Source organism: Cervus elaphus, chromosome 30 (assembly GCF_910594005.1).
Source record: "Cervus elaphus chromosome 30, mCerEla1.1, whole genome shotgun sequence".
Classification (NCBI taxonomy): domain Eukaryota; kingdom Metazoa; phylum Chordata; class Mammalia; order Artiodactyla; family Cervidae; genus Cervus; species Cervus elaphus.
Genome location: NC_057844.1, coordinates 32,092,575 through 32,110,413, shown reverse-complemented (window position 1 = coordinate 32,110,413; position 17,839 = coordinate 32,092,575). Strand labels below are relative to the sequence as shown.

The 17,839-nt window shown below is 37.3% G+C and overlaps 1 protein-coding gene across 7 annotated transcripts in view; it reads left to right on the top strand.

Moving 5' to 3' along the window:
- PAN3 (poly(A) specific ribonuclease subunit PAN3) overlaps window positions 1–17,839 on the top strand; it is a 120,666-nt gene that overhangs the window by 91,344 nt on the left and 11,483 nt on the right. For 4 of the 7 annotated variants that reach the window (XM_043892461.1, XM_043892460.1, XM_043892457.1 and 1 more), the window contains 10 exons: window positions 443–547; window positions 1,352–1,409; window positions 4,327–4,488; window positions 4,950–5,066; window positions 5,154–5,255; window positions 8,036–8,201; window positions 9,302–9,392; window positions 13,866–14,005; window positions 16,505–16,634; window positions 17,326–17,390. In XM_043892461.1, coding sequence (XP_043748396.1) covers window positions 443–547; window positions 1,352–1,409; window positions 4,327–4,488; window positions 4,950–5,066; window positions 5,154–5,255; window positions 8,036–8,201; window positions 9,302–9,392; window positions 13,866–14,005; window positions 16,505–16,634; window positions 17,326–17,390 — 1,136 coding nt within the window. Of the gene's footprint in view, window positions 1–442; window positions 548–1,351; window positions 1,410–4,326; window positions 4,489–4,949; window positions 5,067–5,153; window positions 5,256–8,035; window positions 8,202–9,301; window positions 9,393–13,865; window positions 14,006–14,821; window positions 14,903–16,504; window positions 16,636–17,325; window positions 17,391–17,839 lie in introns of those variants that run through there. The other 3 variants (XR_006339000.1, XM_043892459.1, XR_006339001.1) reach the window with 3 other exon arrangements.

Below are 17,839 nucleotides of genomic sequence, written 5' to 3'. Positions count from 1 at the left end.
TCTTTGTTCAGTTTGGCTGCAGGAGACCCTTCCAGAGGGCAGTTTTTTGGGCGGCCAGGGCAGAGTTACTCCATGCTCTGACTGTTCCCAAGCACTTTTAGTATCTACTTTCTTCCTCTCTTCCAATTGCCTTTAAAAAATACTTCCAAAAAACTACTTGTGCCTCTCATTGGAGGTAAAATCTTACCATATCTGAGGAAATGACTCCTTTGTTATTAGAGTTTAAAAAATTGATTATTCCAATAAAGATTTTAAAAATGAATTCATTTAGAAAGTGTGCTGATAACAGCTATTCTCTGAGGCCTTTAATTCATTGTCATATAAAGATTAAAACTAACAATTTATCACTGTCATTTAAAGATTAGAACTTTATCACAGTAATGATAAAGCTTATCAGTTGAGAAAAATTGATCATTCTGTTTTCCCCTTCCCTGTCTTTTAGGTATTTCCCAATTACCACATCTATCCTCCAACTGCACCTCACGTTGCTTATATGCAGCCGAAAGCGAATGCACCTTCCTTCTTCATGGCTGATGAACTGCGACAGGTACGCTTTCAGGGTTCAGAGTGGAAACACTTGATGTCTGTAGTTCTTTAGCAAAGAACTGGAGAAACAACAGAGCTCCTTTCAAATTGTATTATTTAATTAGATGTGCTGTACTGAAGCAGATAGAATTTATGAGTTCTAATTGACATATTTATTTAAGGAAACGTGTTTTTCAAGACAATTGCAGGTAATACAGAACATAGACTAGCTATTTAAGTGGACCACCGTTTTGCGCCTCACGTCCTGTGCATCGAAAAGCCTCTGAAGTATATAAAATAATTTAAATGGTTTCTGATCTCTAAACAAATTTTTGCTAATATCTGTAGTTGTTAGCTAATAAGTAATTTGGCCTAGAAACGAACCTCATTTTAAGAAAGCTCAAAATTTTCTACAAAGTAGGTTTTATAAAATAATGTAATTTTGTTGTTGTTAAACAGGTGTTACTTGATATGTAGGATTTTATTTTACTCTTAGATCCTCAGAAATCGTTTTATTTCACAGAAGTAAGTTGCACCCCCAGAATATTGTTTGTGGAGTGAATTATTGACCACAGAGCTAACTGTAGGCTCTGAGTTGTAACACTGCTACTTGACACTGCTACTTGAAACCAACTAGAGTTATGGGCAGGCCTAGCTGGGACTGGAATTTAGACATCTTACCAGTATTGGAAATGTCATTTCATGATACCAGTATTGACAAGTGCACATGCCAAAACTATTAATGGTTATGCTATTCAGTTACAATAAAAAGTCCATATTTCAGAAGCTGTGTTTAGATATAAATAAACTTATTTTCTTTTCTTAGGAGCTGATAAACAGACATTTAATAACAATGGCTCAAATTGATCAAGCGGATATGCCAGGTAAAATGCAAGTTGATTGATCCTTCCTTTTAAAGGAGAGTATAATCCTTACGTAGTTCCATGGTTTTTATGCCTTAAGCCAGCTAATTACTGTTTAATGAATATATTTGTTTGAAATCTAGTTAAGAATTCCAAGATGCCATTGGTCATCTAGTGTTTTTCAAATAATTCTACATGTGACAAGATTCTAGTTTATCCAAAAAATAGGCAGTTTTAGAATTTCCACTGTGATTTGTCTCACTGTGCACTAGAATGTTATTATCTTTTGAAACCTGACAAAGTATAGGTACTTAAGTAGGAGTGGGAGGTGATTGTTATTATTATTAACATTGAGACTGTGGCATGCCTATGTACTAAGGCTTTCTGTGTGTAAGTTTTTTCTTTGCAAAGCTCCTGTGGTGTACTTGCTAATATTATCACCTCTGTTTCACTTGTGAGGAAACTGAAGGTAACAGGCAGGTTAAGTAACTTGCCTCTAAGACCAGTGGCTAGTAATTGTCTGACCAAATCAGGGTTTAAACCTATATTTTTTTTGGCTGAATTGTAGTGTTTCACAGAGTGCATTAAAATCTCTTTCCTTAGCTTATTCTGTAAAGGCAAGATTAAATGTGGCTTTATTTAGCAAAACTTTATAAATAATACAGCAGAAATACATTTACTGTAGCAGGAATCTCAAAATACCTGGTTGTAATCAGGGACTCAGCACAGTCAAGTGTGTATCTTCTTGACTGCTAAAGAATTCAAAGGAGTATGTCTGGCTATTATGTTTCAAGACTGATCTTTTCCACTTTAGTTGGTCAGGAAACTTTTCTGTCGTGGCCTTTGAAATGTTCGTGTTAGAATTTTCCTTATTATCAAGTATTGTCTTTGAGGCCCTAGCCAGGGTAAAAAATAAAAAATAAATGAAGATGCTATTTACAGTAGTTTCAGAGTATCAGTACCTAGAAATAAATATAGGATACGTAACATCTCAATGAAGGAGATTTACTAAGAAATGTTAAATAGGGTAAATATATAGAGTGAAATACTATATTCATGAATAGGAAGACATAATGATTATCAATTTTGTAAACTAATCTATAGATTTAGTACAATTTTAGTCAAAGCACATGAATTATTTTTACTCACAATACTAACACCTGCTTCATGTCTAACAGTTTAATTGTTAAGGAAGGGTTCAATCCTGTAAGACCATTCCTGCATCAGATGTCAGCTGAAATGGGGTACCTAGGCTACTTAGACTTCTGTCTGGGCAACTACAAATTTGAGGGTTTCTGCTGGATGCCCTCAGGTTTGGTAATAAGCTGGGATGACTCACAGAACTCGGGAAGACACTGTATGAACTATTACTGGCTTACTATAAAGGGTACAACTCAGGGGACAGCCAAATGCAAGAGACGTATTGGGCAGGGTGTGGGGGTGGGGGACCTCGTTGCCTTCCCCAGCGTGCCACCCTCTCAGTGCCACGTCAGGCCCACCAACTGTGAGCTCTCTGAATCCCGCTGCTGAGGAGTCTTTATGGATGTTTTGTTGTCGAGGCATGTTGGTTACATCTCTGGCTCTTGGCAGTTAACTCAGTCTTCAGCTTCTCTCCCCTCCCTGGAAGGTTGGGAGATTGCGTGAAAGTTTGGTGGCTCAGAGGGTAAAGCGTCTGCCTACAGTGTGGAAGACCGGAGTTCAATCCCTGGGTCGGGAAGATCCCCTGGAGAAGGAAATGGCAACCCACTCCAGTACTCTTGTCTGGAAAATCCCATGGACAGAGAAGCCTGGTAGGCTACAGTCCGTGGGGTCGCAAAGAGTCTGACACGACTGAGTGACTCCACTTTCACTTTCCACTTCTAATCAAGGTTTGGTCTTTGTTTCTTTATTTTTTTTTAAATTATATTGCACATAACAGAGCTTTTCGTAGTATATGATAGAATTTATCAGAAAGTGAAGGTCGAAGACTCCCTGCAACACTCTGAAGATTGTGATTAGGGTTCTGGTGTGTGGGGACGGCAGGCTTGGCTTGAGTCTGTAGTCCCTGCAGTGGTGCGGTAATGGCACTGGGCTGGACATCCTGACTGCTGGAGCAGGCTAGGGAGAGGTGACACAGTGGCTCATTGGTGGGGACAGGAAAGCGCGGGGAAGATGGTTTTCTTCATGGTAGAAGGTTGCATTCTTACAGTTGTATCATCTCAAACCACATGCAAAAACTGACTCCCGATAGATTAAAAATTTAGATGTCTAAAACAAAATGTGTAATATCTCTAAATGATAATACAAAGCTTTAAAACTCATAAATTTAATGTTTCAATAGGGAAAGATTTCCTATACTGGAGGCAAAGTTTGTTGACTCTTCAAATACTGATAAACTTTATCGAATTAAAGTTAAAAACAGCCCAAAGTTATCTATAGTAGAGAAAAAGCTTAGATGTTTACATGTTTGACAAAGAAAAGAAAATTAAAGCCACAGATTAGTAAGACCTTAAAAACAAAACTGAGAAGTGGCCAAAAATAGGAATAGGCATTGCAAGAAAGTGGAAATTTATACAGCCAAAAATTATGAAGAAATGTTGAACATCATTGATGATTAGGGAAAAATAAGTAAGATACATACCATTGGAAAGTTTAATATTTATAAGTGACAATCCAAATTGTTTCTAAGAGCTGAGAAACAAGAGTTGTGCTGTTACCAAACAAATATTTTTGAGTTCATGAAGTCTAGTTATTTTGTTGTGTTATAATATTTATTTTTATTGATTGTGAGACTGGTGTGCCCTATAGAATGGACACACTATGAATGTTGACACTCTTCTAGAATACAGAATATTTGATATCAATCGTTTGTGGATTTGGTTTCTTCTTTATTTCTTTGAGATCTGAGAGATTTATGAATGTCTGCAAGCTAAAGTCATCTTCTTATGAATTACTCTAGCAGTCCCTTCAGAAGTTGACAGCTATCATAGCCTGTTCCCTCTAGAACCACTGCCACCACCCAACCGGATACAGAAATCAAGTAATTTTGGATATATTACGTCCTGCTACAAAGCTGTAAATAGCAAAGATGATCTGCCTTATTGCCTTCGGAGGATACATGGTAAGGAACATAATTTATCCTCTTTTAGGAGCATATTATTGAGGCTGAGATTATTCAGATATTCCTGAATGAGTTTATTTAATTAACATGAATTTAAAGGATAATAAATACATTTATTGTTTCATTTGGAAATTAGTATCTCATTAAGGGACATATTGGGCTTCCCAGGTGGCTCCGTGGCAAAGAATCTGCCTGTCAGTGCAGGAGACTTGGGTTTGATCCTTGGGTTGGAAAGATCCTCTGGAGAAGGAAGTGGCATCCCACTCCAGCATTCTTGCTGGGAGAATCCAGTGGACAGAGAAACCTGATTGGCTGTAGTCCATGGGGTCCCAAAAGAGCTGGACACGACTTAGCAACTAAACAACAACAAGGGATGTATAATATGGCTCTTTTGGCACGTTTCTGGGGAAATAAGGGGGAGATGTCATTTCCAGTTAAGCAGAAAATGTTCTCTTTTTCAGGTTTTCGTCTTGTTAACACAAAGTGCATGGTATTGGTCGATATGTGGAAAAAAATTCAGCATTCAAATATTGTAACCTTGCGTGAAGTATTTACCACTAAAGCTTTCTCAGAGCCTTGTGAGTGACTTGTAATTGTCTCTCTGCTGGTGGGCTTCATTGTTGGAAGCCAGGTTGCAATAATGAGCGTTTGTGTTTTATTTCAAGCTCTTGTGTTTGCATATGATTTCCATGCTGGAGGAGAGACCATGATGAGCAGACACTTCAATGACCCCAACGCGGATGCCTATTTCACAAAGAGAAAGTGGGGTAAGGCAATGACGCAAGAAAGCTGGGTTTGACAGAGCCTTTGCTCTGTGAAAGAGTAGTTTTGTGTTTTAAAGTACTTGTAAGTTTAGCCCTATTCAGTTTAAAGACCATACTGCATTTTAAAAAGAAATACGTTAAAGAGATGGAGTCAATATGTAACAAGTTAGGAAATAACATATTATCTGTAGATGGAGATGAAGATGGGTTACGAAAGACTCATGTAAATATCTGAAATTTAAGTAGCTGAGAATATGATAAAGGTTTTTTTCCTTTTGTTTTTTCTTTAAAAAATGTTATGCTTTCTGAGTAAAATGGTTTGGGAAATTCATTAAGTTGAAAAATAATTCCTGTAACTTCACCACCCAAAGCATCATCATTATGAGTCTCTTGACATTTCTTTCTTGTTTTGGTTTGTTTTGTCTCTTTTGCATAGTCCAGTGTGACTCTCTGTTATTTATATAATTGTTTCCCTGAACAAATATTTTGCTTTAAGGTAAGATTCTGTGTTACTAAAGGAACTAGTCTTCAAAAAATTTTCAGGTAACTTTTACTTAAATGGGGAATATTTTCTTCATCTAGTATTTAAAGAATTGTTGTATTGTTCATATATTGCAAAGAACTAAAATGTAATTACATTCTAACAAATGCTTATTGAAGGGTAAATCATTTCAGAGTTAATTCATTTTGCAATGTCTATTAATTAGTTTGTTTTGGGGGAAGGAAAATGTATGTATCATTTTCTTGTTTGGGGGCAGAAAAGTGTTACCCTTTATGTTGAGGTTTTTAATTTGTTAAAGATTTTCCTGAGTGTATCCTGAGAGAAAGCAAGGAGAGAGAAGGCTGGAGTCTGCCTGGCATCATAGATAAAATATATTATTTCTGTTTGCTCCTAACTTTGCTTTCTGACAGTTGAAAGAAGCAAGCTGTGGTTACATGGCTGTTTCACATTAAAATCTGGTCTCAGAGTGTGGTCATTTTTTTCCTTTTGCCGTGTCATCAGTAGCACACACATGATTTTGTTGAAAGGGATGTGGTATAACTTTTCCTATAGAGAAATATAGCTGTAGTTGTTCGTTTATTTTAGTAACAACAGCTGTGAAATGACTGTTGGCTTTAATTTATAGCAGGGTTTCTCAGCCTCAGCACTGTTGACATTGGGGCTGAATTAATTATTTTTGTAGGACCATTCTCTGCCTTGCTGGGTGTTCAGCAGCATCCCCACTGTGTACCCACTAGATAACCAGTAGCAACCCCCTCCTCCTGTTGTGACACCAAAAATATTTTGAGACACTGTCAGATGTCCCTGAGGTGGCAAAGTTGACCCCTGTTGAGAACCACTGATTTATAGCACTCCTTTTTAGGTGTTTTTTTTTTTTTTAAATCTTAATTCTGCTTTTGGTGTTTGATTATTTGGTATGTTCACATTTTCTTAGGAATCAGTTCATTTTCTAGTGTTTGAAAGTGTTTTTTGGTGGTATTAACTCCTCTAAATGTACCATATATGCTTTAATTTATAGCAATTTATAATCTCTGTTTTCCCAGTATGAATATTGAAAATGAAGGAATAAAGAGCCAAGGTTTGCATAAACTTGTAGAGACATAGATGGAAGTATAATGCTTTCTTATACTATTTAATTTGTTAATTTAAAACAAAATAAAAAATGGTAGGTTGTAAGAGATAGTAATAAGAGAGTGGTAATAATAATAGCATACCTTATAGGGATTGTGGTAAAAGGTTTAAAATGACATAATGTGGGTAAAGTAACTAGACAGAATCTGGCACAAAGTATGCAATGTATTTGCTACAAATATTTTTTTCCCTATTACCACACTTAAAATAGCTTTATTTGACCGCTTCCTGGTTGTCGTATATGTCTACTTTTTGAGTCATTTAACATGGTGTTCCAGATGGTATTATCTTCAGTTCTGTCTAAATTTGAGGGATAGCAGTTTTTGAATTTTATATTTGTTCTTCCTTGGAAATTTTGTCTCAAGCCATAAGTACTTACTAGCTGTTTATTAGCTCCACAGTTAACCATTTAACTGTGTTGCTTTTGTAACTGATTCAGTAAAGGTTTGTTTACAACCATTTGAACACTTGGATTTATAAGGTCATGTTCCCTGAAATAATTACAAAATCTATATTAAATTTGTGAGGCCCCTTTTCTCTTGGTTAACAGTGACCGAGAAAATTATATCAAGAAGCACTTACAAGGTTGATAGAATCAAAAGGATTACTTTTTATGGTAGACTGGGATATTTTTATGTTTCAACATTACTACGCATAAGTGGCATAAGTGACGTTCAGTGTTTTACATTTATGTTTTCTGTTAATTGGATGTCGTTGTAATAGAAGAGGCTGGGCAGCATAAGGACAATAAGAAAACACTCCACAGAGATGTTGGTGGAGACTTTTGTTTCCCTCAAGCCACGGAAAGAATAGTTCCCACACACCTGAGCAGTAATAGAGACAAGGTTTAACCACTGTTTAAGAAAAATAATCCCTTCAGTTCCTGTTTTTAATCAGAACTTGGTTCACAATTAAGTAGAAGTTCTTACTTTAATAATTTTTGTTTGCTGTGCAATAATTATAGTGGTCACAGAAAAGAGAAGCTCAGTGAGAGCTCTGCTACTGCTGGCAGTATAATACTGAGGTGTAATATCATACGTAAGAAAATTTGGGTTTGTTTCTTGAATTCTTTTTGATCTGCATGTTTTAGTCTTTTAGTTAGTTATATGAAGGTGCGATTTTTTTTGTGTGTGTGTGTGTGTGTTTGTAGGTCAACATGATGGACCGTTGCCCAGACAGCATGCTGGATTGTTGCCAGAATCTCTTATTTGGGCATATATTGTCCAGCTGAGTTCTGCACTGCGTACCATTCATACCGCAGGTTTGGCATGTCGCGTTATGGACCCAACAAAGATTCTGATAACTGGCAAAACAAGGTACTGGCATTTTGAACTCTGGCTGCTTTATCGATCATCTAACCTATGACAGCTTAGTAAACATAGCATGACGATTTGTTTTAATTCTACCTTTTCATATATTCCATCCAGAAGAACTGCTGTGACTTTGAGTTCATTTGTAAGTTTTTTTTTTTTTACATGCTGAGTTTGTAATAAAATGCCTTGTTATTAACCAAGATCTTATAGGGGTTTGGGAGGTATGTATGGTTAGGGTTGGGGGTGTATCAACCAGTGTCAGTACAAGTTTCGTATGTACAACTGTCAGTCTCAGATTTTGACCTAAGTCCCCATGATCTGGAGAGGCTTAGTCAGCACAGCCTGTTGGGCTACACCCCCAGAGTTCCCATTCATGGAGTCTGGGGCGAGGCCTAGGAGTTGCATTTCTAACAAGGGGCGATTGATACTGTTGCTGCTAATTGGGTTTCATGCTTTGAGAACAAGTGATGTTACAGATACCTTGACTTCACCAGCGTTTGATTTGAGTTGCTGAAATTTTGAGAATCGTCTTGGGCAGCATAGCATGAGGAGCTCAAGGTCTTAGTACCAGGTTACCTGGATTCATGTCCTGGCTCTGCTAGTTACTTACTAACAGCAAGTTACGTGTGTGTTCAGCAGTCTGTGAGACAGGTGCTGTTGTCATCTCCATTTTCCATATTTGTAAGGTGCCTGCCTCATAAGATTGAGAGGACCAAATGAATTAATACATGTAAAATGCTTTGAATGTGCCTAGCACATGTTCCTCGCCTGTTAAGAAGCTAACTGGTTCCCTTTTCATGCGTAACTAGTAACGAAGCAGCGAGGTTTGGGGAGAAGCAGCAGTGACCTGGCAGTCAGAAAGCACAGGTTGCAGTCTTGGCTTTGTCCATTCCCGGCTTTCACAGCCAGGGGCCTGTCAAGTCTGTGACCTTATCTCCAACGTGGTAACTGGCAGGGGTTACGTGGGGGTAGGGCAGGCGGGAGACCTGGCCAGGATGCTGAGATCCCTCCCAGTATCATCAGAAATGTTCAGTTTCCACTAGGATGTAAGTTCTCAAAAGTCTCATTTTAATTATTCTCTCTAAATTTTCTGATCTTTAAAGGTTGCGAGTAAATTGTGTTGGAGTTTTTGATGTTTTAACATTTGATAACAGTCAGAATAATAATCCATTGGCATTAATGGCTCAATACCAGGTGAGTAAGAATTAACATGGATATTTACTTAATAACTTAAGGCTTGAATTGTTTTTTTCAAGATAAATTTTTTTTTTTTAAATTTTAAAAGCATTTCAGAATTTTAAATGTAGATCTCAGTTTATTCTGGGGGTGGTCTCTATGCAGACTTGGAATGTGCATTTCTTAACCACTATGGTGTGTTCAGTGTAGCGCCCTTAGAAGTTGTAATATACAGAATTAGTGGCAGTGTCAAGAGACTAGTTGTTCAAATGAAAATGCATTTATATGACTAGGAAATTCATCCTCAGCATAGATTAGAACATTAATTAGCTGAATGAAATACAGTAAATTACATTTTACTTAGTTTTCACTTTTTAGTATGTTAAAATCACACCTGTTGTTTTTACTTTTATGGTTGTCCCTCTGTCAATCCAAAACTTTTACTTTTAAAGGAAAGGTGTTGTATAGCTGTTTTCTAAAGGATTCTTTTTCTTTTCCTTAATCAAAACCTATCACTCACTTCTTGTACATTATTAGAATGTGGTTATAGTCTGACTTTATAGTAATATTGTGGACTGAGGTTCCATTGTGTTCTTAGCTATTTCATTCTTATTTCTTGATTAATGCAAGGTATAGGTAAGAATCCACCTCTGCAAGAGTTTTCAGTGTGGTTCCTTTTGCCTTTTTACTCTGTGCAAGTGATACAGCTATTTAAAGTCAGTATCTCATGTCATTCTGTTTGTATTCATATTTTTTGGAGGATGTGCAGTTGTCATTTTAAGACAATGTTTGTTTGTTTTTTTTATGTAAGGAGTTTTTGGTGATTCTGAACATTTATTAACTTAGGGAGATTTGATGTAAGGCAAAATCTCCTATTTACATGGAGAAACAGGGAGAATACCTTAGCTTCCCACTGCCCTTCTCATTTCCTTTTCTTTTCTTTAAATCTTTGAAAGATTTTAGTTTGCTTTATTAAAATTGAGACAAATTCAGAACAAAAAGGAAAGGCCTGGATGAGAATTAGAGTGTCAGTAGTGTGTGATATTCCGGTTAGTTCATGCTTAAACCTCTTCCTTTGCTGCTGGACGGTGGACAGCATAGTCCCCAGACTTAGAGCCGCTAGTCAGTGTTCAGTTGTTTGCAGCCTCTTCGCAGCTTCCTTCCCCTCTGCTCTGGCCCACTTGCCCCCAGGAACTGCCAAGCTGTTCTGGTTGGTAGCGCCATCTAGTGGGCTCTATGTGGAAGAATCTGGCCACCCTCCAGTCCCCTCATCCTCACCCAACCCCCACCGCTAGCAGCTTTCTTCTGCAGAGGGGAATTTGCTCCCTCCTTCTTATCCTGGTTGGTTGTTTCTTAGCTACTTTCCTGCTTATCATCTGTCTTATACTTAGTGCCTAACTAATTGGCTCTGAAAATTTTCCTTCATAATCTTTGTGCTCCTGAAAGTGACTGATTATTGACTGTTAAAATGGTAGTGATCTTTATATATCCCCCAAGAAAATAATACTAAACTTTGGAAGAGAAATTAGACATTATTTAGAACCAGTGCCATCAGCCTCTGTTGCAACTATTAGGAAACCCTCTGTCCACAGAACTGGTGTTGTGTTGTTTATGTGCAGCCTCATGGTACCTCTTCATTCCTCTCTATTCTGAATAGCTCCTTTTTCTTTTTAATTACTAGTGGAAGATAAGACTAGTTTGATTTTGTTTTTCTGTAGGTATCACAGCAGGGGTGTTTTCCATTTTTTTATTTTCGAATGTCCTTTATGTTTTGGATTGTATAGTTAGTTACCTTGAAAGACCACACTTCATAAGAAAAAACAATTCCAGAGTTTCGAAACAAACAACTGTAAAGTAAGCATTTGGGCCAACTGATGGTAGGTTAAGATCTGCCCCCATTCATAAACTTGGGCTACTTTCAACCAACTGTCAGCCTCCCTTTATTTTTCAAAGGCAAAGATTGTATCAGGTTTTCTTTCTTTTTTTGGAGTGGGTGTATATATGGATTTTCCATATAGCTTATATAAGTAAGGTAAAGGAGAGAATTCATGGTAGTTCCTAGTGGGGGGTTTATGATTTTACAGAGAAGAGGGTACATGAGAAAGGAGTGTATTGTTTCTTGTAGTCTATTTTTCATAGTCTGTTTCAGACACGTGAATAGAGACTGACTTTCAGTAAAATGGACATAAGTAGAGCCATAGATAGAATCAGAGAAAAATCAAGAAGTCAAGAATCAGGAAGAAACTGAAAATGAGTTGGGGGGAAAGCCTCCAGAATTCAACAAATGGGGGGAAAAGCCAGATGGAGGTAAGAAGCAAAAATAACAAACGGAACACTATTTAGCTGGGAATAAGGAAAGGAGAGTTACTGAGTGCTTAATGACATTACAATGTCTCTATCGAGCAGGACTTCATTAACCTCTTTTATTTGAAAAAATCAGTTCTGATTTAGTCTGGGTTATGTGATGTGTATACTTCATTTCAGGTGGGTATTCCCACCTTGAGTCAGCTTCAGAAAGGTGGTAGATGTACTCAGAATCAGATGGACTTATTTCTTAAACCCATATAGTCCTTCAGCTATTTTGTGCTTTTGTTTTCCTATTTTCCAGTCTTGTAATAGGGGATGCTCTAGGTGGGAGATTTAGTTATAGCATTGATTCAGGGTGGAGCTAAACTGAGGATTTTGCTGTTTGAGGGTGGGGATGTTGTGTGTTGCTACATGCTGCTGAAATACCTAATAAACAGTAACAAGCTTAAGTTTGCTTTGCTGATGACACTGAATTGAAGCACTTGTAGACTTTTACAGTTTGCTTTTCCATGTACTGATTTCTCTTGATCAGCATGTTTATGATTTCCTTTATCTAACTTGGAATGTTTTATTGATCCGGAGAGAGACTGAGAGGAATCCTGCCTGAGTTCAGTCACAGCTGTGGGTCCAGAGAGCAAGGACGATGCCACAGCATTCATGCCCCTTCCCGTGGCACCTGCCCTCCCAGCCTGATCTCCAAACTCGGCCACTGACGGAGTCTTACACAGTTTCTCTGACATGAATCTTTGGCCTCTCTTTTCCTGATCGATCAGAGTTATTTGTCTAATAATCAGTTTTTCCATTGATTATATTGTAGGATCTTAGGTTCAGAGTATCAGATTCACCGATGCTAGATTTGAATATTTTAAGGTTATTTTAGTCATGGAGTTTGATTTCTTTTTATTTTTTACTCTTTGGGAAGGATGTTGTTAAGGATAGCTATCTAGTCCTAAAGTTTCAGTAGCAATTGCCTTGAAATACTCACCTGATTGTGCAAATAACACCATTTATAAACTTCTACAAAACCAGTGGCTCTCAACCCTGGCTGCATATCTGAATCTCTTAGGAAGTTTTGAAAAATACCAATATGTAGATCTTACCCCAGACTAACAACACCAAAATAGGATGGAGGGATAGCCACTGGGTGATTTTTTTTTTTTTTTTTGAGCTTCTCAGGTGAATTTAATTGTAAAACTAGGTTTGAAAGCTCCTATGGAATATTTATTTATTCCATAAATAAACATGTATCCAGTAACTCAGATGAGATCTCAAATTGTGAAGATTTATGCAAGTTTTCCATAGAAATTACTTAAAATGATTTCCTTGAACCCTGAACTGTTCCACTGTCTCAGAGATACATGATTACTGATAGTTAACCTGCCAAGCAGGGCCACTTAGGTGACCATTCTGTTTCTAGGAGTTATTATTAGTCAGCTGTCTTTTAAACATTCTTTTGAAAGAAAGGCCTCAAAGGGGGAAATCTTTCAAACGAAGAAACAAACAAAATGAGTAGGAATTGAGGTGGTTGCAGAGCTCAGAGATCGACCATAGTGTGAAAATCTGTCTGCTAGGAAACAAGGGCAGATGGACTGACATGGAGGTTTGCAGCATTGTCGATGTCTAGAGAATGTGCTCTGAAATCAGGTATTGCAGACATTGTGTTTGGAATAAGGGAATTACTTCCCTTTCAAATACACTCTCACTTTTGTGCATCATGGAAAATGAAGAAAGTGCCAGTCATGAATGTAATGATTACTGTGAAGCAGCTGTTTGGTAACCAGCCTCAAATGTCCTGCCATAGTAAGAATATGAGCTTTATTTAAGTATAAACATTTAGGGGGAAAAAAAGACAATAAAGCAGCAGTTCTATAGGTGGCATATGAATTGTTTTGAATAATGTTTCTTAAAGTAGCCCCTAGGAGTACCTTCATTAGAATTACCTGGGTACTTTAAAAAGGTTGGGCCTGTTCCCAGACCTCCTGCTTGAGAATCTGGAGTGGAGTTGCTCAGTCTTTTTAATGAAGCTCCCAGGTAATTCTGATGAGCACCAATATTTAGGAACCTTGTGCTTAGTTCTTCAGCTTCTTTGTAAAGATGCTTTTTCCATGCAGGCAATAGTGTCAGTGTATTAAATTTGTGCCTATGAAAGAAAAATTAAAAGTTATATTTATTCTTTCATGTCAGCAAGCAGATCTGATATCATTAGGAAAAGTTGTGTTGGCTTTGGCTTGCAACTCTTTGGCAGGAATTCAGCGAGAGAATTTACAGAAAGCCATGGAACTGGTGACAATCAACTACTCCTCTGACCTGAAGAATCTGATTTTGTAAGTTTTAATGTAATGATCTTATGAGATAAGACAGATTTTTCATGAGAGTCTTTAACAGTGATTCAATTGATTTTTAGTTTCCACTATTTAAAATCAGGCAAAACATAATTAAACAATTTTTAATTTATTTTTATTGCTAAGTATGTATTTCTTGAAATAAAGTCATAAACCAGTGTGTTTAAATTAGTTATTGGTGTTTTAAACATTTGGCCAAAGGGTAGACCCCCCTAGAGCTGCATTGGTATCTACGAGCTACATAAGACATTTTAAATTTAAATAAATTACAGTTAAATAAAATTGAAACGATTCAGTTCCTCGGTTGCACCACGTACATCTTAAGAGCTTAGAAGCTGCATGTACCTTCTGGCTCATATACTGGACAGTGTGAACATGGAACATTTGCATCATCTCAGAAAGTCCATTAGACAGTGCTGCTCTCCAGAGTGGTCAGTATCTTTGTAAGAGCTATCATAAATAACCCCATCTGCAGCCCAGTTGTGTGGTGTGTGGCCCACACCCCTGTTTCAGAGAGCATGTGTGTCAGGGTCCCTGTGCTTCTCCCCCAGTGTCTTTATACTCCAGGAAATCCTTGATTGTAAGTCTGAAATGACTGGGGCTTAAGAGAAGCCCAGTCCACTGTGGACTGCTGTCATGATGGTCTATAAGATGCGTCTGACATCGGGGATTCTGGAGGGGGGACAACCAGAACTTTTATTTTAAATGATTCAGGAGAAAAGATGCTAGGAAGTCTCCTTTGAAATTTTTTTTTCTATGATGTTCTAGAAGCAATTAGAGCTTATTGATCCTTTTCAGTCTCTTTTAGCTTCCAGCTGTTCCTTCTGATCTTTCTGTGTAACCCTGGATGATCCAGTTTCTTTTTGGACTAGCCCTGTGGTATGGAACTGAGGGACGGAGGATGGGGCTGCCCACCTGTGCTTTGTTACACTGGCCTAAGTGTCCTGCTTGTGACAGAGCACTGGAGCCAGTGGTTACCTGGTTCCTCTTAGGATCAACTAAGATGATTTCTCTTAAGTAAAAATATTTGTTTCATATATTATCACAGCAGTGATTTCTAGCCATAGCTTGCAACACCTAGGATGTTTTAAGTAATCTCGTTATAATTTTCCCTTTTTATAAAAGTGAGAGTAAAGGATATAAGTGTAATAAATTGGCCATAAATTAATAATTATTGAAACTGGGTAATGGGTACATGAAGATTCATCATACTCTTCTCTCTCCTTCTATAAATGTTTGAAATTTTCCTTAATAAAAAATGAATTGACAAAAAAAGTCATACTTTCATACTAACCAGTAATCAAAATTTACAGAGCAGTAAACTATGTATCATGTATTTTTGAGCTGATTGATGTGAATTATGAATTAATTCACCTAATTCTCCCAATAACCCTTTAAATTAGGTACCATTACTAGCTCCATTTTAAAGATGTCAAAACTGAGGCTGGGAGATATAAAATAACTTGCCAAAGTCACATAGCTTGTAATAACTTAAAGTGTGAGTAGTTAGATATAAATATATCAGTAATTACAGATGAATGGCTAAGACATAGATTGTCCACATGAGTTTATAAGCGTTCATTTATTCAACAAAAGAATGCCTAACTCTGTGTCAGATGCTGAAGCTACCTTGTATAAGATGAACAGAATCCCCCATCTTCTGGAGCTTCCCCCTATTATAATGGGGAGGAGTTAATGAACACGTCAACAAGTAAGATGTTTGCAAGATAGAGATAAGTCCTATGGAGAAAATAGGTATAATTATAAGCAGAGCACAGAAGAGTTAGACGCTGCTTTGTTAGAAATGGTTAGGACACGGCTGACCTGTCAGAATACTAATACTAAATGATCGATAATCATTGTGTTTTGACAGGTAGCCCTTTGAGATGTGTAGTATTTTTCTGCCTTAGTTATGATGGTAGAAGAAACTGTTCTTTTTCCTGATGTGTGTTAGTGCATGGAGATTTCTCAGAAATAAAAATACCCTGACAGCTGGCAAATGAAGTCACAGAGCAGGAGACAGCTTCCTAAAAAGCTGAGGCTTGTTTCTGTTACCGAAATGAAAGTCTGAGTTTTAGTTTAAAAACTATTTTTGAAGACCAATGGAAAAATTTCCCCACTTACAACCACCCCTTCCAAAACCTTTGGATCTTTTCATCTCCCACTATTGTAAAGAAGGGTTTGAGAATGGAAATATGGTAAGTGTAACTCTATACCCAGCTTTCCTTTCTCATTTTCATAGTAGTAAAAGATTTAGAGAAAGAGACGTTTTTACAGTTTTTTCCATTGGCTCTTAAAGTTTTCCAGAGAAAAGAAATACAATCATTAAGCTTTAAAAATGAACTCGACTTGCATGAAAAAAAATTTTTGAAATTGTGCACACTAACATGCTGGTGGCAGCAGTCCCTGTGTGCTTGTGGGTTGTGTTGTTCTGTAAACTGCGTGTTTGGCATTCAAGTGATCCTTCTCTATTTTGGTTAGATATTTGTTGACTGACCAAAACAGGATGCGAAGTGTAAATGACATCATGCCCATGATTGGTGCTCGATTTTATACTCAATTGGATGCTGCTCAAATGAGAAATGATGTCATAGAGGAAGACCTTGCAAAGGTAAAGTGTGTAGTTAAAGGAGTGTGTACACACCTGCGTCTGTGTGTATCAGTAGATGTAAAACAGAGTAATTACTGTGCTGGATATAGTACGCAGCTGGCTAAGACTGTTTGCAGATATTTTTGTCCAAACTTAGTGTTCAGTATTTTGATTTCTCAGGTCCTCTGGGCGTTTGTCTTATTTTTTTTTCGTTCATGGTTTTGCCACAGTCTTGAGATACAATCTTGATTTTTTTTTTTTTAATATGCAGTCTTAGTAGTAGACAGCTACAGTGGGGGAAGAATAAATCACAGGCTTGTGATTAATACATACACTGTACTGTATATAAGATAGATAACCAACGGGGTCCTATTGTGTAGCACAGGAAACTACTCCAGTCTGTGATAACCTATATGAGAAAAATCTGAAAAAGAATGAATACATGTATATGTGTAACTGAATCACTTTGCTATACACCTGAAAGTAACACAAAAACTATAGTCCAATAAAAAAAGGGACAGTTGCATAATCTTGAGTATTACAGTATGTGAAAAGAACATGTTATATTCAAAAGTATAACCAAAAGATGGGGATATTAGGGTTTATGGTTTAAAGCTAATCTGGGTACAGGATACCAGTTTTATAAACGTTTGCTTTTATATTCAGTTAGCTGGAACATTAATATTCTCTCTCTTTTTAAAATGTTTTATAGGAGGTTCAAAATGGAAGACTGTTTAGGCTTCTAGCAAAATTGGGAACAATCAATGAGAGGCCGGAGTAAGGATTTACAGTATTTTACATCAATCAAGGGCACTGTTTTGCATAACCAGAATGAGTATACCTTATTCTTACTGATTTTATTTGGGAGAACAGAAGAATTCTCATGTAAAGTGACCTTAAGCCTACTGTTAGCCATTAGGGTGGTGTTTTTAATCACAGCCCTGGTTGTGGTTTTCCTTAGGGATTACACATACGCACAGAGAGAGACACACACACACTATACACACACACACACACTATACACACTACGCACACAGAGACACACAGACACACTACACATACATACATATTACACATACACTACACACACACACACTACACACATACATACACACAGAGACACACATACATATGTAACACACACACACACACTACACACACTATACACACAGAGACAGAGACACACAGATACAGACACACTACACACATACACACACACTTTACAC